The following is a 23,625-nucleotide window of genomic DNA, read 5'->3' as shown; positions in this document are numbered from 1 at the left end:
TCTCTCTCTCTCTCTCTCTCTCTCTCTCTCTATCCATCTATTCATCTGTCTATCTATCTTCTACATGCTACATATTTAGTTTAATTAAAGCAGTCATAAAACAATCTTTCAAAACGTTTCTCCGGTGTTACAGTTCCAAATTAGGTCTGGTTCCCCTTTCTTCCACACAATAACGCAATTCAGCATAATGTATGCTTCCCCTAAAACCCTGGCTCCTGCACACCGGCCGGTCTGGAACTCCCCCTTTCACCAACCTTGTGCTGCCTTCACGTTCTCCTCGTTTGCTTCTACTTCAGGAATGCGAGGAACCTAAATATCACTTTCACATTCAAGCAGTTTGGTCGGAAATAACAAACCTGTAACAAATGTAGCTTTTGGGTGGCTGTTGTTTAATTCTAGAAATCAAACCGTGCAGAATTACTTTTTAGGCTACTGCAGTGGTAGAATAAAGAGTAAACAAATGAATTAATTCAATCAAATGTTTTTTTAATCTTTATTTATCTAGGGAAAGTTGACTGAGCACACTCGCTCTTTTTGTATTGCTTCACATTCACATAGTTCATACAGTCACACGCAATTCACACTCAGTACAACCACAGTCTTCTACTGTTGGCCACTGAAAAGCTCCATTTGAGTAGTTAGTGGTTAAGTGCCTTGCTCAAGGGCACCTCAGCACTGGTTGTTGAATTGGGCTTCTGTGTGAATGCTCACCTTGGATTACGGCACAAAGACTTGCAACGTCAAATCCTGTCAAACCTCTTTAGTCAAGTCCTGTGTAGTCCTATTCATAAAATGACTTGTCACAGCCACATTTTCCCTGTTGGGAATTCAAACCTCTTTCTCCAACCTCTAGGCTACGGCGCCCTACATTGTTGTAAATGCTACTTTTACCATCAACTCAATGTTGACACACAAACAACATTTTATAACATAAAACGTTCCCTAAACGTCCCATCATCTCGTCAATTCGGCTTGAAAATAACCCATATGCGTCCTACTTGTAATTCCTATATTTCCGACAGTACCTGAAGGCAGCAGCAGAAAAGACGTTCTGGAACGCCCCCCTCGCGCCAACCTTTGAACCAACCAGCGCCAGGGAATCAGCTGATTTTGTCACATGACCGTTCTTAACATGCACCTGGCTCTGGCACCTACTAGCCGCCTAGCAAAACAGGTCGAGAGAGAGGAGTGGAGAGAGGAGGGAAGCACAAGTGTACCCAAGTCCCAGTTTTCGGGGATAATCTCACATAGAAATGAGTAAGTTACTTTGCTGTATAATCTTTAAATACTTAACACGTAGGCCAGTTTACTCGCGAGCTAGCTTTTACGGTAGTTAGCTAGTTTTCAGTTGACAGCAACTCAGTAACATTAGCTAACTAGTGGCAGCAGGCTAGCTGTCAAATCTGGTATGAGGGGAAAAGACACAAGCAGTAAAGAATAAAAAGATAAGGATTTTAATAGAAGTTTATTTAGCCTGGTTGACTGACGCTGGAGAGTTGTTTTGATTTATGTTGCAAGTTGTGTTCCTAACTCAGCGTGGTTTGTTTACTCAGCTATTAAAGGTACAGATCTTGCTTGTTATGTGGCTAAGAGTGTCATCAAAACAAACACATCTGATGCCTAAATGACTGAACAAGTGATTTTACTGAACATGTGGGGCTAATTATATTCTGTATCTGTGTATCATGTGCCACTTCCTTGTTTTGTTAAATCATAGACTTAAGCTAGAGTGTGAATAGCATTGTTTTTTTCTGTTCCAGGTGAGGAAAGCTCAAGGGTGCTGCTGAGCTGCCTGGTAGTGAAGGTGCTGCTCCTGTTCTGACCAGTGAGTAGAAGAGTGTCACAGTAAAGTGACCATGCATCCCTTTGGCTGCGAGGCCGAGACTTCCCTTCAGGACCTGTTTGAGTATTTCAAACGGTGCCTGCAGCATGGGGAGTGGGAGCTGGCGAGCGCCTGTGTGCCACAGCTGGTCAACTCAACTGGAGGACTCTCCGAAAATCTACAGGACATAGTCAAGGCCATCGTCTGCCATCCCTACGTTTTAAAGTGAGTCGCCCAGCTTTGTCAGATAGCTTTGCAAGACATCAGGCTTTTCCTTGTCTACTAAACTCTTAGGCAGCTCACTTTAGTTTCTCTGACCACCCATGTGAAAATGTGAATGATCATAAATATAAAATGTCATGCTGAATATTTTCATATTTTCCATTTCTAAATGTTTTCCAATTGCCACATGTTTGGGAGTAAAGGTTATTGTATTTTTATAAGTTGTTCAGCAACACCTGCCCCCGCACCAACCCATTCATTTTGTGACTGTTTCCACCTAAGTCTCATTTAAAGCCATGGGAAATTCTTATATTTAAGTTTCTGCTCTAAATTTAATGACAATATGTGTGTGATTGTCGGTTTGATAGATGGGAGTCTGTGGGCAGTCCGCACAAACTGGCTTGGTTTTGGCTTCAAGTCTTGGAGAAATGGACAAAAGAGCAGGTAATACTATGAAGAATTAAGTTTCTCACAAACAGGCTTCACTTTTAAACAGCATGCCTCCCCACCAAAAATCTTTAGTCCCACCACCATTTAGCAGCAAATGTGGGTGTCTTGAGAAAACCTTTGTTTCCATTTTGCCATTTGAGTATTAGCATTGTTCTCCATTCATGCAGCTAGAACAAGGGTTAGACCAGTATATCGATTTATCATATTAGGGTGGCAGTTGGTAAAACCTGCCTCACCCTGCCTGAAGAAGCTGCTAATGAACCTAAGAAGTTCATTAAAATGGGTTTTAATTGACAGTTTTAGTGTAAAATGATCTAAATGCTGTTTCACCACCACCACCTTGCAAAGAATACAATTCTGGGGGAAACACTGAATCCTTGTTTTGTTTTTTGTGTTTTTTGGCATGTAAATGTTCAAATTTTATTGTACAGAATATCAGCACAAAACATCTACTATGTGCAACTTAAGTCCAAATATATCAGTATCTGTATCAGCCTTCAAAAACCCATTTAGGTCAAACCTTACCTAGAACCGGATTGACTGTTTCATGTCACAAATCATTGCTTCTGCCAGAATATTTGTCTTGGTGGGGTGGAAAGGCCTCTGGGACAGCACAGACCATGTGACGATAAAATCAAACCAAATTTAGACCCTCCCATTGAGAAACAGAGGAAACAGTGTTATCTACTGAGCATCTGATCCTGATGCTCTTTGCTCTCTGCAGGTTTCTCCAACCGTCAGAAGAGAGCTGGAGTTCCTGCTGCTGCTGGAGGAGCTGGGGGCGCAGGACATACCAGAGACTGTTCTCAAGGTTTAATTTTTTAACTATAGTGTGTAATCATATTTACTGTAGATAATAAAATGGTAAAAAATTATAATAACGTATTGTGCTCAACAGCTGAATGAATGAAAGTTTTTATAGGATTATAAAGTTAAATTTAGACCGACCAAGCATGGTTGCATAACCGCAAATCTCTTCTGTTTTATTCCATGCTGTTACTGCTGTGTTACTAGGCAGAATATAAGACTGAGGTGAATTTTCTTCCACCAGGAGTTGCACCAGGCCTTCTTGGACACCCAGGCTGAGCAGAAGGACCCAGGGGCGTCGAGGACGACAGATGCTGCTGTTGAGTCTTGCCTCCGAACCTTGCTGGAGAAGAAGAGGCCCAGACTGGCCCAGGCTTTAGCACAGTTCTTACAGGTAGTGTAAACATCTTCAGAAGTCAAACATAGTTTTACTGGGCTCAGTATGCTCAGTTTTATTGGCCAAGTATGCTTGCACATAAGTTTAAAGTTTAAATATGAAGCAACACAAAATTATACAATGTAGTATATAAAAGTTTTAGGGAATAGGTCGCATTTGGAGAGATATATAAAGAAAGTAGCATGATATAGTATAAAAGTAGAATATAAAAAGTAGTAAATAAAAAAAAAAAATAGAAATGTAGGAATGTTTCTCTTCTGTACAGTATGCACACGGTTCTCTGCTAGGGCCAATTGCACTGAGACAAGGCCATGAAGTCAGTAATAGAAAAAAATATATAAACAGAAATATATTCAGATCTAGAGAATATTGCTTGCTATTGTTTTGAACACCAAAAAAACTTTATACATGCGTTTGAATTATTATTATGTTACAAACCGAGTATAACTGGGTATAAATATGTAACGTTGAGTTTCATATACACTGTAGTTACAGAGTATAATTCTAATCAATCATACAATGTCATTATAATGTAGTCATAGAGATTGCTCATTTTAGAACACAAGCATACTCCATTTTCCATTTTTTTCCCCCGTCTCCTTCAGGGCCAATCAGAGGACCGCGCTCTGCAGCACACATTCATCCGCTACCTGATGGAGAAAGTGGGGAAGCCGGAGAGGAACCCGGAGAAGGTGGAGGAGTGGGTGGAGGAGATATACGGCGTGTTGGCCGTGATGCCGTGGAGCTCTGAGAGAGGCGGCGGGCAGTTCGAGGCGCTGTGCGAGGCGCTGTGGGCGGCCAGAGACGGCCCTCTGAAAGAGGAGAGGGTCCTGAGCTCGCTGCTCCGCCCGCAGTGCGACGCCCTCGTCTCCATCTACTGCTCCACCGCCCTGAGGCTCCAGAGAGACCACCTGCTGAGGAGCGCGCCCCACACACAAGGTAGGCTCAGCGTCTTCAGCTCTGCCCGGCTACGTTTACGGAGAATTTTGTTCTCAACCCGGTTACTCAAGTAGCCCGGCTTTGGGTCGACGCATGTTAATAACCTGAGTAAGCTCATACACTGATTATGAGAAACACAGTTAAGATGCCTGGCTTACTCCCATATTAAATGGTTTACTGTGGCATGGGAACATCTTACTCCTTTCACTTTTGGTTTTCGACATCTGCACAAATTCAGACTCAGCATTAACATAACAGCATTATGAGTACATGTTTTGCTTTGAGTATAGTATATTAATTTCAACAAAAAAAAGAAGAAACAAAGTGCGGGCTACCTTTGTTTACTTGTTTACAAGATTTCCCCAGTATTAGAAATAACCTACAGCTCAGTCAAAGAGGCAGGGAGTAGCTGGTGGCTGAATCTTTTTCATACTTTTTAACTGATGGATAATTTTTTCTGTAGGCGGGACACCACAGGTGAGCAGGAATATCTGGTTCCTTCATGGCAACAGGGAAACTCAATTGCCGGTTATCGAAGCTGCATGTAAACAGCTTAGCCTGAATAAGATCTTAACCGGAAATGCAGCTACTGATTTGTCTCTTTCCCCAAAGATATATAATTTCGATGTAATAATTCTAATCATTTACAAATACATCAATAAAATAGATTTTTGAAGAAGGGCTCATGGTCCTATAAATCAGTTCCTCCTCTGAGTTGTTTTTGAGCTCATGTGCTCAGGTGGGATTTTGTTTTAAAAAAGTGATGTGACATAATTCTATTCGTCACAGCGGTAGAGGAGGGAAGTCCTTCGAGACTGTTAGACCTGACAGTACCTCTTCTCCTTTTTGTCACACTTCTGCTACTGTGGCATGCGAACGCTTGGGCAGTTTTCACTGATAATAAGCAAATTTATGTGTGCCAGTCGTTTTTCACTTCTGTATCACTTCTATTTCTATATAGACTTTATGTTTCATTTTCTGAAGAAGTATTAGCCATATTTAGAGATTTACATTTGGTGATAATGTAAATCACTAGTAGTGATGATGTTGATTGATAGGTGGTTCATGGTTTAGCAGGTGTATGGCGATGACATTGATTTTTATTCCAACCCAATGTGTTTTACTTACAATTTAGGCTAAGCTCATTTCAGGGAAAATATTCAAAATGGAATTAGACACATCATTTATTGTTGGACTCAAGTTTCCTCCTGATTGTCTCCCATAATCTCTCTAATCTCACTCTTTTTTTTAAATTTTTTATCCGTCTCCTAGTGGAGCTCCCTGAAGCAGAGAAACTAGCCCTCAGCTTATGTTGCCACAGTGATCGTCCATCCGTTTGGAAGACCATCTATTTTGAGTGCCTTAGTAGTGGAAAGCACTTCCTTGAGCAGGTCTTGGTAAGTGCACATTTATGCAAGTGTGGCCAATGGGGAAAATGGGAATATTAGTTCAAGTGTAGTGTACCAAGAATAATCTCTTTGTAATTGGATTTAGATTCCTTACAAGAATTATAAGAAACAAATGAAGAAGTGTAGACAATCATCTTCCAGTACCTACATGAAACATCTACATTTTTCATGATTGTAGCTGCTAAATATAGGTACAAGAGCATGACTGTCTGTCCAGCAATTTGATAACATAATAAGCTTGTTTTTTCCTTGATCTTTGGAACTCATACTTCAAAACTAATAAAACAACAGAAAAATAATACTGGAAAATATCTCCTCTTGTAGAATAACAACCTCAAAGACAATTCTCTTCTTTAAGCAGTTGGGCTTTCTTCCCTTAGGTGACTGCACTGGACTTGATAAAACATGAGGAGTTTTCTAGGCTGAAAGACCTGCTGAAGTTGGAGTTCCAGCCCTTGTCTCGTCTCGTTTTGCTCCTGGGCTGGACTCAGTGTCGCAGTCTGAGCTCGGCCCAAACACTGCTCCGCATCCTTCACCACGAGCAGGTCAGAGCTGAAACCAGTCTCCTCTCCTCTCCTCTCTCCTCTCCTCTCCTCTCTTCTCCTCTCCTCTCCTCTCCTCTCTTCTCCTCTCCTCTCCTCTCCTCTCCACTATTATTGAATAAGTTCAGAGGAAACAGTACAGTAGGTCCAGTCCAGACTGATCCTTTCACGTACCATCCCTATTTAAAGCTTCTAAGAAAGAGTACTGAACTTCAGTGTAACTTAAGAGGAATTCTCTTCTCTTCTCTTCCATTCCCTCCTTTCCTCTCCTCTCCTCTCCTCTCCTCTCCTCTCCTGTTTACTTTCTAGCAAGCCAATACTATCGCTAGAAGGACCTGTGGCTCAGAAATAAACATAATTCTGCACAGTCATACTTTGTTATCACTGAACTTTTATTTATTACTTTGTATTGCGGTTGTATTGAATCATGAATCCCATATCTCATGTCGTGTCGTATTGTATCGCATCGTGAGATAAACATATCGTCCCATCCCTAGTCCGGACTGATCCTTCCTACTAGCATCCTTATTCAAAGCTTCTAAGAAAGAGACTGAACTTCAGTGTAACCTAACAGGAAACTGGTCTCAGATCAGCACACCTTAATTAATATCTTTATTCTTTGCTGTTATATCCTTTGCCATCCCTTTTTAGGCACCAGCAAATGACTCTGTTCTGCAGGAGTTTGCCAATCTTTTGTCCTCTCAGCTTGGAATACTTGAGTGGTCTAAAAACAACCATCCGTAAGTAGATGTTTTTGATGTTTGTTCGTCATTTGATTCCATCTGCGTCCATACAATTACAAATCAGGTTTTTCTTTCTGTTGCCTGTGTGTAGAGGGATTTCCATGGAGGCATTGCTGGCACAGCTTCACACTCTGGACAGTCACTCGGCTCTGTATATTCTTCACTCTCTGACCCCTCTGGCTCGGTTTGAAGAGCGCAGGGTGCTGGATCTCCTTCAACAACAACTGCCAAACTCTCCAGGAACAGGTCAGCTTCTGCCTCATCCGCTTTGTTGTTGTGTGTCCGTCAGTGACCGAAATTACTTTTTGCCTCACATGCCAGAATAATTTATGTACATTTTTCATAGAAATATGTGTCACCCTACCTATTTTTAATGCTATTTTGTGTACAGAATCAGGTACTGTGTGAGTAGATTTATTATTATTATTATGTACTTTCAACTAACATTAGGCTAGTTAACCATCCTGGGAGCAGAGAAATAACTGAGGCATTCAAATGTTATCATCTTGAAAAGTTACTGGTCAGTGTGGGGAGTGGCACTTACTAATTTATCAGCCAAAAACAGATTTTACCAGCATTGGGTGCTTTGTGGTTGTTAATTTCGGACCCTGGTATCCATTGTATCATCCTGTACCATGAATGCCTGTATGTGTGTATGTAATTATGTTGATGATAGGTCCTGGCATCATGGTCACCAAGACAATTCCCTGTACATTCACTGTACTTCAGGCAAAGAAAGTGGTTCTGCTCCTGGTTATATATCTGAAGTGAACCTGGTTCTCCTTTTCCCTTGCAGACGACACTGAGGCCATCAGCGCTCCCAGCCCGGCTGTGCAGAGGAACATAGTCTTGTTCCAGGGGTTCTGTGCCATGAAGTATGCCCTCTATGCCCTCTGTGTAAATGTGCACAAATACTCAAACTGCACAGAGTGTGATTCTGTGCAGCAGCAGCAGCAGCAGCAGCAGCAGCAGCAGCCCTCTGAAGCAGAAGACGACCAAAGCCAGACCTCACCTTCCTCAGAAGGTCTGGAGGATGTCTTTCTATTCTGCACTACAGTTTTAGTATGATGACCGAGGATAGCAATCTTCTCTTTTCTTTATGCTCCTGTAACTATTTTTAAACTTGTTTGCAAAAAAGGCATACATTTAGCATCTACCTTTTTTAGTCTGTTTGTTTTGACAGTGTTAAAACATACCAGTAAAGTGATTTAAAAAAAAAAAAAAAAACCCACAGAAGGAGGTAAGCCAATTACTCAGCTGTGCAGGTCAGATAAAAACCAGTGGAGCTTATAAAAACATTCCAATCAAAGCCAAAGAAAGAAATGAACAAACAAAACAAATTAAGATGACATGCAAAGATGCAAAACAAAGAGTAAGAAAAAAAAGATAGCCAAGCAAAGGTTAAAAAGCCTTTATTGCTATGGCTGCCCGATGTATTTCAGCAAAGCTACTTTCATCAAGGCCATCTCCTGACGACGTTTGCTTTGCTGAAACATACAGTATAGTGTCTTTGTAGCAAAAATGTTTTCTAACACTCTGTCTACCTTTCTATAAAGGCTTTAGTATTAATTCTAATTATCTACTTTGTCGACAAACAACAAAATATAATATTGGATCATGTTTCAAAATGGCAATAAGATGCTTTGATTACTGTAAGCTGCTTTACAGGTATGTGTTTTAATATCCTGTGACATGGTTCTGTTAATTGTTTGTTGATGTTAATCTTTGTTAAATACAGTTCTATTTTATTATTACTGTTACAAAGTTGTTTTTCTCTTTCATTGTGTTTTCCAGGTTGCCATCCACTGTTCCAGCACTACCTGTCTGAGTGCCAGCTCTACCTGGAGGCCGTGCCCGCCATGTTCCGCCTGGAGCTCCTGGAAAACATCTTCTCCCTCCTCTTCCTGTCCAGCACCGACTTTGCCCAGCAGACCCAGAAGGAGACAAACACAAACACAGGGAACGCCACCCAGACGGAACGTTTATCAGATACAAGGAGCAAGAATGTGGAATCGGGAACTAAAGCCAAAACGGATGGGAGCGAGGGCCAGCAGCAGCAGCCTGCGAGTTTCCCAACAGCAGCCCACCTCGGTCACCTAGATCTGGGACACTTCATCCAGGGCTGCAGGGGGTTTCTGGTGGACGTGACGGCCATGGAGGGGTTCCTGAAGCTGCTGAAAGAGGGGCTGGAGGGAGTGTGTGTGGTGGGCCAGCAGGAGGGACAGGGGGAGGGGCGAGCTCTGCCGGGAGAGGCCGAGGCGGCGGAGAGCCTCGGCTGTTCGGTGACCGCTGAGACGTTCGGGGCTCGGCTGCAGAGGCTGTCCAAACGCACCGCAGAGGCTCAGTGGAGGCTGCAGATCATCACCAGCAATCATAGTAGTGGAAGTGGTGAGAAACCCTATGTATTTGTTTCCCCTTTTTACATGGATGTTTTTATTTTAGCTTTTTACTTAGACTTTACTTACCTTGGCAAGTCCCTTGAGATTAGGGCTGGGCGATAATTCAATATTATCGTTTATCGTCTTTCAGTGGAATCATATCGTCATGATATGGTGATTTTTGGATATCGTGACACACAATTCTGCTGTCTAAATTGATGATAAGCTAATTTTATTTTTAAAAAAAAATGAGGTATGGTAGCAATATTATTCGAATATTTCAGTTTTGCTTGACATCACACCGAACATTACATCATATCTCCCAGCTCTACTTGAGATCATGCATCTCTTTTTCACAAGAGACTTCCAAGAGTTATAACCAGGGCAGGAAAACCAAAACATTAAAATAGAAAAGAGACTTCTTGTTTTCCTGCCAAAAGTGTCTAACTAAATAGACAATCTACCAACCACAACTAAAATTTACCAGCATTTGGCGGTGGCTGGTGTTAATTTCCTACCTTGCTTACAACTTTCATTATGAAATATGTGTTTACCTGTGTATGTTAGCATGAAGTGTGAATGGGGTTTGAGAAGAAGTTGGGCGTGCAGTCTTTGAATGCTGATGGTCATTTCACTTTGCCTCATGGGAAGGTTCAGAAAGGCCTCTCCAGACGTCAGCGGTCAGCCGCCCCGCCCCCTCGCCCTCTCCCTCTCTGGGGCGGAGCCATAGCTCCAGCCTGAGAAGGAGGAAGAGACCAGGGAGACACGCTCCTGAGAGACAAGCCTCCATAGAGAGACAAGCCTCCATAGAGGGACACAATGGAGAGGTTAGCACCAGCACATCAGGTAAGGCATAAATAAGTCTGTCCTTCCCCCCCCACACATACATTTGATCTGTCTGTTAAATCACATTGAATCAAATTTATTTATAAAGAGCTTTTTACACTTGATTTTTGTCTCAGTGCTTCACAGAGCAAACCAGAGGACACAAATAATTCTATTAAGAAGTGAAAAAATTGCAGTTGTAAGATACTGTATAAGGTCTGTGTGTTTTTACACCTTCAAAGCAAACCTGGGTCACTTAGCAATTCAGGTCCTTTCAGTTACTTTGAGCGTTTGCTTTCATCTTTCTTGACTATGTGTGTTTTTTGAGGGAAATGAGCTCCATTGTATGAGACAAGATCAGTAAACCTTAGAAAAACAGACATCAACATCAGATAGTCTTAACTTCAAAGTGATTTATTTGAACACGTCACATTTCATTTTTCTTTTCATGGCTTTAACACAAGTTTGATGTATGGTTTTGTCAGATGGTGGAGGAGGGGCGGGCGGTGTGGAGTCGGAGGTTTGTCCATGCGGGCGTCCCCACAGCTGGCTGGTCCCCGCCATGTTGTCCCCTCCAGAGTCTCTGCTCATGTCCTGCATCCGGCGAGGAAACTTCATGGAGGCGCATCAGGTCAGCGGTTTCATTATGGCATTCTGAATCTGAAGAAATTCTTACAGTATGTGTTTGTGGAAAGACAATTTCCAGCTGGTGTTAATTGGCCAAAAAAGTTAATCTTGTTCATTTTGATACCACTGCTACTACAAGTACTACTACTACTAATAATGATACTAATAATAATGTTACTAATACTTCTTTTACTACTACTAATGTTACTACTGCTACTACTAATAATACTATTACTACTGCTACTAATAATGATAATAATAATACTATTAGCACTACTATTACTAATTATTATAAACCTTTATATAACTAGGGGAGATTGACTGGACACACAATATTTCAGAAATGTCCTGCTTCAGTCTTGTCCAGTTACACATCGCAGTGTTCAATTAAATGTATTTATTTGCTGTTAATTTGAGTTATTTATGTGCACATCCAAAATATTGGTAGTGAGGGTATATTCTTAAATATAAAACAATGGAAAATTAATGACCAGATTAATTAATTTACATTTAGTAGACTATAGAAGATGGTTATGGTATGAAGATGGTTATGGCATAGATACACACGACCCATCCAGGTACCTTTGGGGTTAGCGAGGTTACTAGTCTCTCTTTATGCCTTTTAGTATTGTAAGAATTGAAGATATTGATTCATTTTGAAGACCATTGACTGCAGAAGCAGATAAATATGTACAAGTCGACATGGCTAACATCATGAAAGGTCGATAAAAATACAAAGTAGGTATTTAGATTTTATTAATCAGCAATCTAAAAAATGCGTTGATTGGACTAAATGTCTGAGCAGTGGACGGTGTGTACCCAACTTAGCTCTGACTCTTGATCTCTCTCCAGGTGGCTCTGGTGTTCGGTCTGGAGGCGTCTGCATGTTGCGGGGAGCTGGTGTTCATGGAGCGCTACAAGGAGGTCCTGGTGGAGCTGGGGCGGGTGGAGCAGAAGATGGAGACCCAGTCCATGTCTTCATCCTCATCCTCCTCGGAGGGCTTGGGGTCAACGGCCGGGTCTGGCGCCGGGAGGACTCGGCTGGGCAGCAGCGGGCGGTCGACCCTGCAGGCCATCGAAAGTGCCGCTGCTGCTGGTACGACATGCTGCATGATGCTGTTTTACCCTTTTTCTACCTCCCAACGGTCTTATAATGCTATGTTGTTCTCATCTCAAGGGATGAAGTTCAGCTATTCTTACGTCTTTACCTAGTATTTTCTTATTAAACATCTAAGGACACAGGAGAAGTCTCCTTTCTGTCCTCTGGGCGCTCTGCCTTTGACTCTTGAAATGTTGGTGGTCTAGGATTTTCAAGTAAAAATCCACCCTAAAACACTTTAACATTGTTAAAAACAGCTATTGGCGACGTACCTTGTATTTCTGGGCTTTATTCCCGTGGATAATTGGCCAAACATAATGTAACGTCATATTGAGATATTTCCACAGCTACAATGAAGTCTAGACTCACAATTTTGCAACAATCATACAGGGAGAAATCCAACCTTGAAGAGCCAGAGATACCAATTTCTCCACTGACAGTAGCCTCAATTGACCAGAATGCAGTGCAGCAACAAGAAGTGTTGCGTTTTGAGTAAGGGGCAAGGCCGAGATGTAGCGCTCGATGTAGCGGCCGAGTGTATAGCCCACAGCTGAATGATCACAATAGGAAGCTATTTATATGCCCATAAGCCCACCTTTGATTGAATGTAACAAGTTCTCTCCCCTCTCTTGGGGTTGTCAAAATTAATTCTGGGAAATGTAGGAAATCACTAACTGAAATTTAAGTAGACAAGGCAGGTTGAGGGAAAGTGGGTAAACCAAATATATTTCAACTCCTGGAATGCATTGAATATCACAGATTGATGATATGTGTAGGACTATTCAAGGATGTGTTTTTCCTTAAATTCTTTACTGTTGTATGTATTGTATACAGTTGAGTATAATTATATACTTATTTATTATACATTATTGCAATGAAATGATTTTTATGATCATGTAGAAGACTCGTATAGATCTGACTTGACTTCTCTGTGTATTTCCCTGTAGGAATGGCCTTCTACTCCATCTCAGACATCGCAGACCGGCTCCTCAGCACCCCCGGTCACCCCATGCCCTCGTTAGAGGAAGGCTACTGGCTGAGCCTCTGCACCGCAGACCCCTCCGGCCTCCTTTACACACTGCTGGAGGAGCTCAGCCCAGCAGCCATGGCGGCCTTTGACCTGGCCTGCTGCCACTGTCAGCTGTGGAAGACGTCCAGACAACTGCTGGACACAGCGGAGCGCAGGCTCAACAGCAGCCTGGAGGCAAGAGGTGGGCAGCCTGGATTTTAGGGACTTTTGTGGGAATGTGAAGGAATGTAGATGAGACCACAAACAATATGGATTTATACTTCGGAGAACAACAGTCGCAAAAAGTTAATATATCCCAATCTGTAGTAGTTCAGTTTCCAGTTATGGCATTTTATGTATGCTGTCTGGCTGAAACACTGCTTTGTTCCTGTGTATTTAGAAAAGAAAAAGAAGTGGAATGGGATTTGGGGATTGCCGTTTGATGGATAGAGTAAAACATTCATCCTGACGTGGAGATTGCCTTTTTAAATGATTGTGACGAGACCAGATCACCTCTCACATGTGTTTATCAGTAGTTTTACACAGTCAGTCAATAACTTTTTCCTTTTTAATCCGTGTCTGCTTCCCCAGGACTAAGAGTTGACTCCAAGGTTCCTCACGCTGAGGGGATCTGTGGATTTCCCATGGTACTGCAACAGATCAGCAAGATCCTGAACCATTCAGCCACTAATAAGGGCTCTGTCAAGACAGGTGAATACAAATGCTCAAACATTTTCACCAATGGGAATGGATACTAAGTATAATAAATGGATTAATGGTTATGTACAGACATTCAGTGTATCAATGCATACATATATATGTATAGTATAAACAGGGTGGGAAATTGACATCAGCTACCAGCCAAAAGCTGGTAAATGTTTTGTTGTAGTTGATAAGTTTGTCTACCTCGCCAGCCACTTTGACAATTAATTAACTTCTTAACTAATTATTATTGTTCCTATTATATTCTAACTAGTTGGCTGGTCAAATAGTGGAAATGGCTGGTAGATGTAAAATTACTTTCCTAAGCTTAAGAATGAGAAATTAATTGTATAGAGGAGAATCATGGTTTCTTTACTACCTATCCACTCCTTGTTCGTAGAAGCTGTTGGGGAAGACCAAGTGGTTGCCAGTCCGTTTGGTTGCTCCATTCAGGAGGTTCTGCTGTGTTGCCACCCGACACTGAGTGAAGAGGGCATCGCCGCGCGACTCGGTCTAGCTCAACGCCTGGAGCACACCCTGCACACCCTGAGCACTGCCACAGATGACGCAGGTCGGCACAGTAGGACTGGTTTTTAACATGCAGTAAAATAAACGTTTTTTTAAACGTACTGTATGTGGGATAAGCCAAAGGCAAATTTCCACGATACTGGACAATAAAATCAAACTAATCCTAACATGCAAAATATCTTTAACTATGTAGATGTATGGAGCTTTGTTGTACATTTATGGTTACTTGGTGATAATGCTGTCATAGATTACTGAAATAAAGTCAAAACTTTCCACCAGTTTATAATAAATGTGAAATGTCAAGAGACAACTTGGATAACTTCAACATGCCAAAAAAAAGGTTTCGTAGCAGGGTTGAAGAGTTATGCCAGTGGTCTTGTTTCCATCCTCTTATGATACAGTCTCATTCTGTCTGTTGTTGCCTCTCCTGAACAGAGGGCTGTGTGGGCAGCGCTCTGCTGGCAGCGCTGGTGGAACAGGCCAGTCTGAAGCAGTCGGAGCTGGACGCTCACCCTGTGCGCTCCAGTATGAAGCAGCTGCTCCGCTCTCTGGACCAGCTCTGCCCCTTCGAGCCAGACGGAGGCCTCGCAAGACCAGACTACGTTCGCAGCTTCCTCGACTATGTCAACACGCTAGCATCTGTGCTAGTGCGCAGCCTCAGTTCAGAGGGTAAAATAATTTATCACTGAGTAGAGATGATGTGCTGGTGTTACTGATGAGGCCTGTCTGGGAAAGGCTTGCTAATCTAAAATAGAAAAAAACAATTTGCTAGATCACATCTCCCTCATGCATTCGGCAGTGCATCCTAATGAGAGGTTGGACAGATAAAATAGTTTCAATGCGTCATGCTGTTTTATTAAAAAAGCTTCACACTTTTTGACATCATTGTCTTTGTCATGAGTTTTCACCATCATGCATTGACATGATTTTGTTGCTGCTGTTTATCATGAAGAATCACTGTCCCCACATGCAGGTGGGAGATGTAATTTAGCCGAATTTAGCCTAATGGTAAAATAATTTGCCAGGTTTTCTACTATGTGGGAAAGAGGGGAATCACTTCCATGCCACTGCACAGTCATTCTGCCCAAATAGATGACTGTGCCAATGGCCGTCAGTGGCTCTCCTTCTCTTTCACTCCTAGCTTGCCTGTTTTACAGACTTTTATACCTGCTTTAACCTGACTCACCTCTCTTGCTGTTCCTCTCAGACCAGAGCAGTGAAGTGAAGCTGGGGAACCCACTGCTGGTGTTGCTTCAAGCCCCAACTCAGCTTCTCTCCCACCTGCTGTTTGACAGACAGGTGGCTCCTGATAGGTAGGCACAGTGGTTAACCCCCATTTATATAGACAACATAATACATACACTTGTACAAAGTTACATTCACACAAAGGTTTTTGCAAAAGAAAATACTACAAAGGTAGTATAAAAAGTTAAGTTGTGGAATGTGAAACTTTTCAATGTAGGTCTCCTTCTATCTCCAGGGTTTTGTCACTACTGCAGCAGGAAGGTCTGCGGCTGAGCGTGCAGCAGGTGATTGTGGAGCGATGCTGTGAGACTCTGCCTGTCTGGGTCTCCTGTCCAGGCGCTGAAAGGGAGACCGGTCAGGCCAAGAAAGGGGACGGAGTGTTTAGTGTGGCCAGTTTGTCTGCCCTGCTCCAGGAGCATGCCCAGGAACACATGCCAACACTGGGGGTCACAGAGCCTGAAGCTGAACCCAGCTCAGAGTCAGAGGCCTCACTGGAAGACCTTTCTGCCACTCCCACCAACCTCTCCACCTCTCCGCCCTCTCTTTCTTCATCCTCCTCCTCCTCCACTTCTTCCTCGAACTCGTTCCTCCTCACCTCATCAGCCTTGTCTTTCTTTAAGTCTCGCTCCCCTTTACTGGCTGCTCTAGTTTGTCTGAGCGCCTGCAGAGGAGAAACTGCCCGGACACAACCCTCCGGCTGGTCAGGCTATTTCCGCAGCGGGCGTAAAGAGGCGATGCTAGACGGGGAGCAGATCGCTCGAGAAGGTGATGGCCTACTGAACCAGTTCCCTATTCTCCGGGCCTACCTCCAGACCATGGCTGAACCGGTGCTGGGCACCCCGCTGGGCGCCAGTGAGGACGGCTCTGGTGGACTAGGGGCGGCTGTCTGTGGGAAACCTCTGGTCAGTCTGCTGCTGTCCGGGCCTCAGGGAGACGTTGCCCAGGCTGTGGCTGCTGACGCCTTCCAGCAGGCCCTCGCCTCCAGGGACCTGGGCCGAGCCCTGAGCCTGCTGGAGCTGTATGGGCAAGGCTGCAGCCAGGAGGGGGCGCTAAGAGACCGCCTGCTTGCCTGTGCTGCTCTGGAAGGTGAGAAATGCTGGTAAACATGTTTTGATCATGAGGCAGCTCATGGAAGTTCATGGAATTGTTGTGATGACTTTGCATGCTTCCATTATGAAATCCAAACTAATGAATAATGAGATAATGACAATTATTTTCTGCAGAAAAAGCTATTGTTTAATCTTTCTACACCATAACCCAACTCCATGCACCATCAGCAATACTACAATATTTTGAATACAAAATGAATTAATTACTTGAATTACTTTCCAGTTGTTTGAAATGCCACTAAAATGTTTGTCCTTTATCTAATTGTTTTACTCAGATGGAGATGAAGGTGTAGCTCAGCTGTTTCGTGTACAGGACCCCAACCTGCGAGCCCGTGTGGCCCTCCAGGCGTTGGAGCGCTGGCCTCTGTCGGCCTGTCTGGAGCTGCTCGAGTTCTGCCTCAATGAGACCAACACAGAGGCCTCGCTCAGGACAGACCTAGAACTCAGGAAGAAAGAACTGGACATCTATCGTTGGGTAATTATGAAGTGAATCTTACTTTATTGATCCCAGAGAGAAATTTAGATGTCGTACTACAGCAGAGTCGTCATACCAGCACTCAAAACTAGTTGACAAAAGCACAGGAGGCAGCATTGTTAAAAAAAATGCAACCAAAAGTTCAGTCATTATTGGTATTGAAATTGAACAGAAAAAATACGAACCTGCTTGTGTAATCTTGCTCCCAGTGAGCTTTACTTATGTAACTTTTCAGCCTCATCCATGATGTTGTCTGGCTTTGTTCAGTGTTGACTTTAGTTGTGTATGTATTATGTGTGTGTTTCTTTGCAGATGAGGGAAAGTTTTATGTGTGTTCAGCACACAGTACATTGGTTTCTGTGTCTCATGCCAGGGTACATTGGCTTGATCACACCCTACTTTCTTCAGTTGTGTAATTGGAATTTTCAGATTTGGCAGTTTCTTTCCTTCTCACAGATGCTGAATTTGGAGCGTCCTTTGCCCTGGGCAACATGGCAGGAGCTGAGGACCGAGTCTAAGACGAACTCTGAGTCCATGTTCTCTATGATGCTGGAGGCTAGGGTAGGTGCAGCGACATTTGCAACCTGTTTTCCATTATTTTAGTTGAACACTCACACACAGATGTCGATGTCGAAGAAAAATGCCATATCTTCACATCAGAATCAAAGTCACTCTAATCTGCATATTATGTACAGGATGAGGAATAGGTATAATGAACAAAACAAGTAGTTTATTTGCTATAAATAGTGCTGGCAAATACAAGCACTTCAAAGCAATAAATTAACACAAATATAGGAAGCATCGATGCTGCCTGAGGAAGAGCGCCAAGCTTGAAACGCGTTGCATCTGAGTAGCTGCTAAACCGAGCCTATATTTGGGTTCATTTATTGCTTTGAAGTGCTTGTATTTGTTAGCACTATTTATAGCAAATAAACTACTTGTTTTGTGCATTATACGGTTCCCCACCTTTTCCACTTTATATTCTCTGACCCATTGGGAACCGATTTCTCCACTGCCTTTTTATGTGGATTCCTACATTATTCATTCACACATTGTACTCTATGACTATAGAATATAACATGACTTATTCATCTGTTTTTGCAGGAGTTTGCCCTTTGTGCACAGTGGGTGGAGCTGTATCCTGTATCTGACAAGCTGAGACTGCAGCTACAGACAGAACATCTGCTTCATCTGCTGGAGAAGGGACAGACAGAGGAGGCTTTCCAGGTCTGGGCCAGTCAACTCATCTGGTTGAATTTACGTTGTGATGCCATTTTGTAAGCCGTAAAGAAGATTGGCAGATTTGTTAGGGAGGCCGCCCAGTAGTCAAAGGGTCACTGGTTCGATCCCTGCCGCCAACAGTAGCCAATACTGCTGCTGTGCCCCATGCAAGGTGACCTAACCCCTTTGTATAAGTGTTCCAGACTAGTCAAAGGACAGGTATTGGAAACTAGCTAATAGCATCTTCTAATACTGTGGTACTTACAAGATGTTCTTGTGGTTGTATCTGTCCTTTTCCAACACATGTCTTTTTTTATTGAGTATTTTCCCCACATAAATAACAAATCAATATCACATTCATTCTTCAGTGACAGTGTTGTACAGGCGATGATCCCTCCCCCCATATCTGTCCTTTTAAAAATAAATCTTACATATGTAGAAGAAAGAGGAAAAACTATATGTAAGGTCTGTGAGATATAAGAACACATTAGCCCTCTTCAATTGTACAATTTAATAATTGTCACTTTAAATGTTCTTGTTTCTCTACCTTATAATTTGATGAATTTTCCTCAATGTTTTTTTGGTCCTGTTAATTGTTTGTTTAGCTGCTCGAGGGTCTCTCGGATTTTGTGGTTGGCCTGGAGGTTTGTGAGCGCGCTCTGGACCGCCGTCCCGGATTGGCTGCCTGCCACTTCCTGGCTGACTACCTCACGCTGCATTTCCAGAGCCAAGTGTCACCAGCCCGGCGACGCCACATCCATGCCCTTCATCTGGGCTCTAAGGTTAGGGAATATTAAGAGGTGCAGAGAAATAATTTTTCAGTAGTAGTAGCAACAACACCAGCAGTCCTCTTCTTTATGTTTCAAAGTGCTGTAATATGAAGGGAACAAGGCAAACTGTATTAACAGCTATAATAAAGGGTAGACTTGCGTTGATCTCAACCTAACCTGAATGAATAAAGACTACATAAATACAATTATCAAACAAATATTACTCAATTTAAGACAGCTGCTTTAATCTGTAGAAAATTATGGGGGAAAGGTATTTGTAAAGAGTGTTAAATATTCAAGACTTTGTTTGTGTTTGCCTAATAAAACGGCATTCTCCCATCTAACATCGCATTAATGGACTAACACAATTTGGGCATCGTCAAATAGCATTGTGCTAGTACTTTAGTTGTATCTTAGTTTCTGTATATCTACTGCAGTTCATCAGAAGCACAGGAAATTTCATCCACTTTCATAAGTCTCTTTTTGTCATGCTTCCAGTGATCATAAGTCTCTTTTTGTCATGCTTCCAGTGATCATAATGTCTCAACCGATTACGCAGTTTCCCCTCAGGGATCAATAAAGTCAATAAAGTCAATAAAGTCACTCGGTTGCATGCCTAATCTTGCATATTTATGGCAAGCCTGGAGTAAAGACAGTGAAAAATATGGCGAAACCACTTGCTAAGCTCTGCCATTTCACCTAGTGTGAAATTTGTTGTTGTTGAGAATAATCCTCCGTTATAGAGTGATATGGTCTACTTCACAGTCCTTTTGCACTCCGAAATCTTCCAATCCAGTCAGAAAAAGGAATAAAATTTTGTAATATAATGTAAATGTGTGGAAACATGGATATCTCATTCTTCCAGTTCTAAATGTCAAGAAATATATTTATTGTCTGTTATTAACGGACCTGATGAATGCTATTACAGGCGAAACGTGTTGGTTTTTGCCATTAAATCGTTGTCAATTTCTCTCCCAGAGCAGCTGAATAACTTAATATTTTCAGGTTGTTTTAATAACTGAATGTGAATGTGTTGCTCCCCCTAGGTGCTGCTGACTCTGCCCCCAGCGGCCAGGCAGGACTACTTCCCCCTGCTGTCGGAGCCCCTGCTGATGCTGGAGCAGCTGCTGATGAACCTGAAGGTGGACTGGGCAGACGTGGCGGTGCGAACCCTGCGGAGCCTTCTGGTTGGCCAGGAGGCTGGCTTCGGCACCGAGGACATCGATAAGCTTCTGTCAAACTACGCCTGCAAGGCCCTCGACTTCCCCTACGCCCCCAGAGAGAAGTCTCGATCTGGTACAGTACTGAACGGAAGCACAAACACACACACTCAGACTGACAAACACGGACTCACACTGACGCATACAGACGAATCCATACACACACTGGCACAGATATTGATACGTATACTGAAACACATTCACACAAACTAAGACACACTGACCGAGACTCTGCTGTTCACTTTGCTATCATCTAAGTACCAGATTTCATGTACAATGGAGAGAGGTTGTAGGACTTATTTTTAATAAATTGGTCTTGTCCTGGAACCAAGATTTAAAAAACAATTTTTGGGTCCCTTTTTGGGTCATTTGGGTATTTCTTTTATTTTACTGTGTGCTTCTGCAATACATGCAACTAAAGATTTATATTTATTTAAAGCTTTATAGTCAGCCACCAAAGTTGACAGTTGAAGATCTGCTGGCTCTCCAAGAAAAACTATGCTGTGAAATTGCATTCATTTCATTTTCAAGTTCACATAGAAGTGAAATGTTGGCAAAGGGGATTTGTTTTGTCTAAATGCATGCCTGTCTTTATTTCCCAGACTCTGTAATCAGCCTGCAGGATGCGCTGCTGCAGTGTCCCGCTCTCGACAGCTGCTCCCCGTCGCCCAGCCGGGTCGAATCTCCGACACCTTCTACTGGTGAGATGCATCCGCACCAGTTTAATAATGATAATGTGATACTCTATTGACAGTGAGGTCAGGGGTCAGGGGTCAGGGGTCAGGGGTCAGGGTCAGCTACGTAACAGCACCACTGGAGTTGGCAGGGATTCAGTGTCGTGCTCAAGGACACTTCAGCAGGGTGGATAATAGCAGACATGAAGCTGAAACCCGGTTTTCGTCCCAGTTGAGCAACATTCTCTCTTAACCACTAAGCCACCATGCCACCTACTTTACTTACTTTACTCGATGGACATTCGCAGATTAACAGAACAACTTCTCCTCCATTGTTTTTTTCTTGGTGGCTTGAACAAAATTCTTTTTGATAACTTAATTTGTATAGCACTTTTCTAAAAACAACGTTTACTAGTGCTTTTACATACAATAAAACAGAAAGAGACAATGAGGTAAAAGTAGCTCAAATAAAATAAGAACTGGGTAAAAAAAAAGTGTGGGAAATGAAAAGGAAAAAATTAAGAAAAGAAAAGGGAGAACACAACAAATGGTAAAGAGTTGCATTAGCTCATGTGGTGCCTATTCAGTGGTAGGGTTAACACAGGTTCATTGATTTTTGAATTGAATTTCTGGATTGAAGCTTGTGTTTTTCTTTTGCCAACTGTTCTGCTTTTGTTTCCTCGCCTGTGGTCACGTATAGGCAGCACACCTACACACACCTCCTCCTCCAGCAGCACGGAGAAAGAGAGGGATCGAGGCTCGGCCGGCAGAAGAGGCCGCTCGCCTGCCAAGTTCCAGCCTCCAGAGAACCCCCCCGCCCGCAAGGACTGGATCCCTGACACCCAGCAGCATGTCTGCATGGTCTGCCAGCGCGAGAGGTTCACCATGGTGAGAGGGCAAAAGCACTGTGAGGCTGATCGGTGCTGTGACAACCTGAAAAGAGGGACTAGCTTACATATAAAACATTGTGGTTCCTACACAGGTCTCGAAAGTCTGGAAAAGAATTTGGTAATTTCCAGGTCTTGATGATTTAATTAGGAAATTGCACAAAAAGGTCGGAAAAATATGGTTGTACTGTCCTGATATACATATGACTACACAATTTTTGTGGTTTTGGATCCCTGTCATCTAACATATTTTAATATTTGTTGAAATATTTTTTATCTATAGAGTCATTTGGCATAGTTAGTAGGGGCAAGTTTCTGCAGTAAATCACACTGAACACCAGAATCTTCAAATCAAATCGAGAAATTAATGTTTGGAAAAAGTATGGAATCTTAAAATTGAAACTGTGCAGGAACCCTGCTATTACTGCAAGACCAAAATGAGAGGGAACAACAGAGCAGTGAAGGGGAATGAAGGTGAAGCTGATGTGGCTTTTGACTCAGAGATTATGAATGAATTATGTCATGTGGGATGCATAATGGAGCAGAAAAGGAATAAACCGCTATTTTAAGGTTTCCTCTGTAAAAGTGGTGATCTTTCTCTTGATCCTTTTCCCCCTCCTTTAGTTCAACAGACGGCACCATTGTCGGAGATGTGGCCGCCTGGTGTGTCACGCGTGCTCCGAGCGGAAGATGGCGGTGGAAGGATGCCCCGAGGAGGACGTCCGAGTCTGTGACCAGTGTTACGCCTACTTCCACCCGGAGTAAGACCCTGCAGACTCACACCAGGCTGATTTATTTATAAAGCATTTCTAACAGCACAAGTTTCTTACAAAGTGTTTTAGAGAGCAAGTACAAGGTTCCCATTGGTCATGGAGAATCTTCAATATCATGGAAGTTTTAGAGGTGTATTCCAGACAGGAAAAGTCAGGGAATTTGATATATTCTTCGGGGAAGTCGTGGAGTATCAGGGAATGTACCGATGTGTCACTTTACAGGAATATATCAGGAGCAAGCCCAACTGTAGTGGAAACCAGACTGTTTACCGCCTTTGAACTTTTCTGAGCTGAGAAACAACAGGGCAGAATACATTTTTTGGGGGGTTATGGAAGTGCTTAGATTTCGTTATGAAAAGGCATGGTATTTTACATCAGGGCTACAGTGGGAACCCTGCAAAGACATATACAGTAGATACAGATAAAAACAAGAGAACAAACATAACTTGAATTTTAAGATCTGAGTCTAGAGCTTGTGTGGATGTTTATACGTGCATGTGAGTGTGTGAGTGGCACTACCATTCTGTGCTGTGTGCACTGACATGTTACCATGATTTGAACGGATCACTGATTTTTATTTTGTTTGTGTCCATTTGCAGTTCTGATGATGAGCTGGAACAAGCTGAAGGTAGATGAGTATTTCTATGTTTACAGCTGTTTCTTCTTTGCTATATTGGAGTCAGAGGGAAAGTGCAGTTTTTCAGAAAACCTCTAATTTATAAGTAAAAACAGGTGGGCGCTCCTAAATGACT

At 42.7% G+C, this 23,625-nt stretch overlaps 1 protein-coding gene across 1 annotated transcript in view; it reads left to right on the top strand.

Annotated features, from left to right (window-relative positions):
* Positions 1-1,181: 1,181 nt before the first annotated feature.
* zfyve26 (zinc finger, FYVE domain containing 26) overlaps positions 1,182-23,625 on the top strand; it is a 33,895-nt gene continuing 11,451 nt past the window's right edge. The window contains exons 1-30 of the mRNA XM_078289404.1: positions 1,182-1,257; positions 1,761-2,047; positions 2,413-2,488; positions 3,219-3,305; positions 3,546-3,695; positions 4,304-4,637; positions 5,910-6,034; positions 6,427-6,591; positions 7,240-7,328; positions 7,423-7,577; positions 8,128-8,355; positions 9,126-9,719; positions 10,361-10,555; positions 11,020-11,165; positions 12,014-12,257; positions 13,208-13,471; positions 13,861-13,980; positions 14,372-14,542; positions 14,935-15,168; positions 15,707-15,812; positions 15,980-16,830; positions 17,129-17,328; positions 17,785-17,889; positions 18,433-18,555; positions 19,155-19,331; positions 20,366-20,615; positions 21,142-21,240; positions 21,914-22,101; positions 22,725-22,861; positions 23,473-23,501. Of these exons, the coding sequence (XP_078145530.1) occupies positions 1,857-2,047; positions 2,413-2,488; positions 3,219-3,305; positions 3,546-3,695; positions 4,304-4,637; positions 5,910-6,034; positions 6,427-6,591; positions 7,240-7,328; positions 7,423-7,577; positions 8,128-8,355; positions 9,126-9,719; positions 10,361-10,555; positions 11,020-11,165; positions 12,014-12,257; positions 13,208-13,471; positions 13,861-13,980; positions 14,372-14,542; positions 14,935-15,168; positions 15,707-15,812; positions 15,980-16,830; positions 17,129-17,328; positions 17,785-17,889; positions 18,433-18,555; positions 19,155-19,331; positions 20,366-20,615; positions 21,142-21,240; positions 21,914-22,101; positions 22,725-22,861; positions 23,473-23,501 (5,833 nt within the window). The 5' untranslated portion in view covers positions 1,182-1,257; positions 1,761-1,856. The remainder of the gene's footprint in view (positions 1,258-1,760; positions 2,048-2,412; positions 2,489-3,218; positions 3,306-3,545; positions 3,696-4,303; positions 4,638-5,909; positions 6,035-6,426; positions 6,592-7,239; positions 7,329-7,422; positions 7,578-8,127; positions 8,356-9,125; positions 9,720-10,360; positions 10,556-11,019; positions 11,166-12,013; positions 12,258-13,207; positions 13,472-13,860; positions 13,981-14,371; positions 14,543-14,934; positions 15,169-15,706; positions 15,813-15,979; positions 16,831-17,128; positions 17,329-17,784; positions 17,890-18,432; positions 18,556-19,154; positions 19,332-20,365; positions 20,616-21,141; positions 21,241-21,913; positions 22,102-22,724; positions 22,862-23,472; positions 23,502-23,625) is intronic.

Source organism: Centroberyx gerrardi, chromosome 17 (assembly GCF_048128805.1).
Source record: "Centroberyx gerrardi isolate f3 chromosome 17, fCenGer3.hap1.cur.20231027, whole genome shotgun sequence".
NCBI lineage: Eukaryota > Metazoa > Chordata > Actinopteri > Beryciformes > Berycidae > Centroberyx > Centroberyx gerrardi.
The sequence above is the reverse complement of the archived record's forward strand: the minus strand, read 5'-3'. Positions and strand labels throughout refer to the sequence as shown.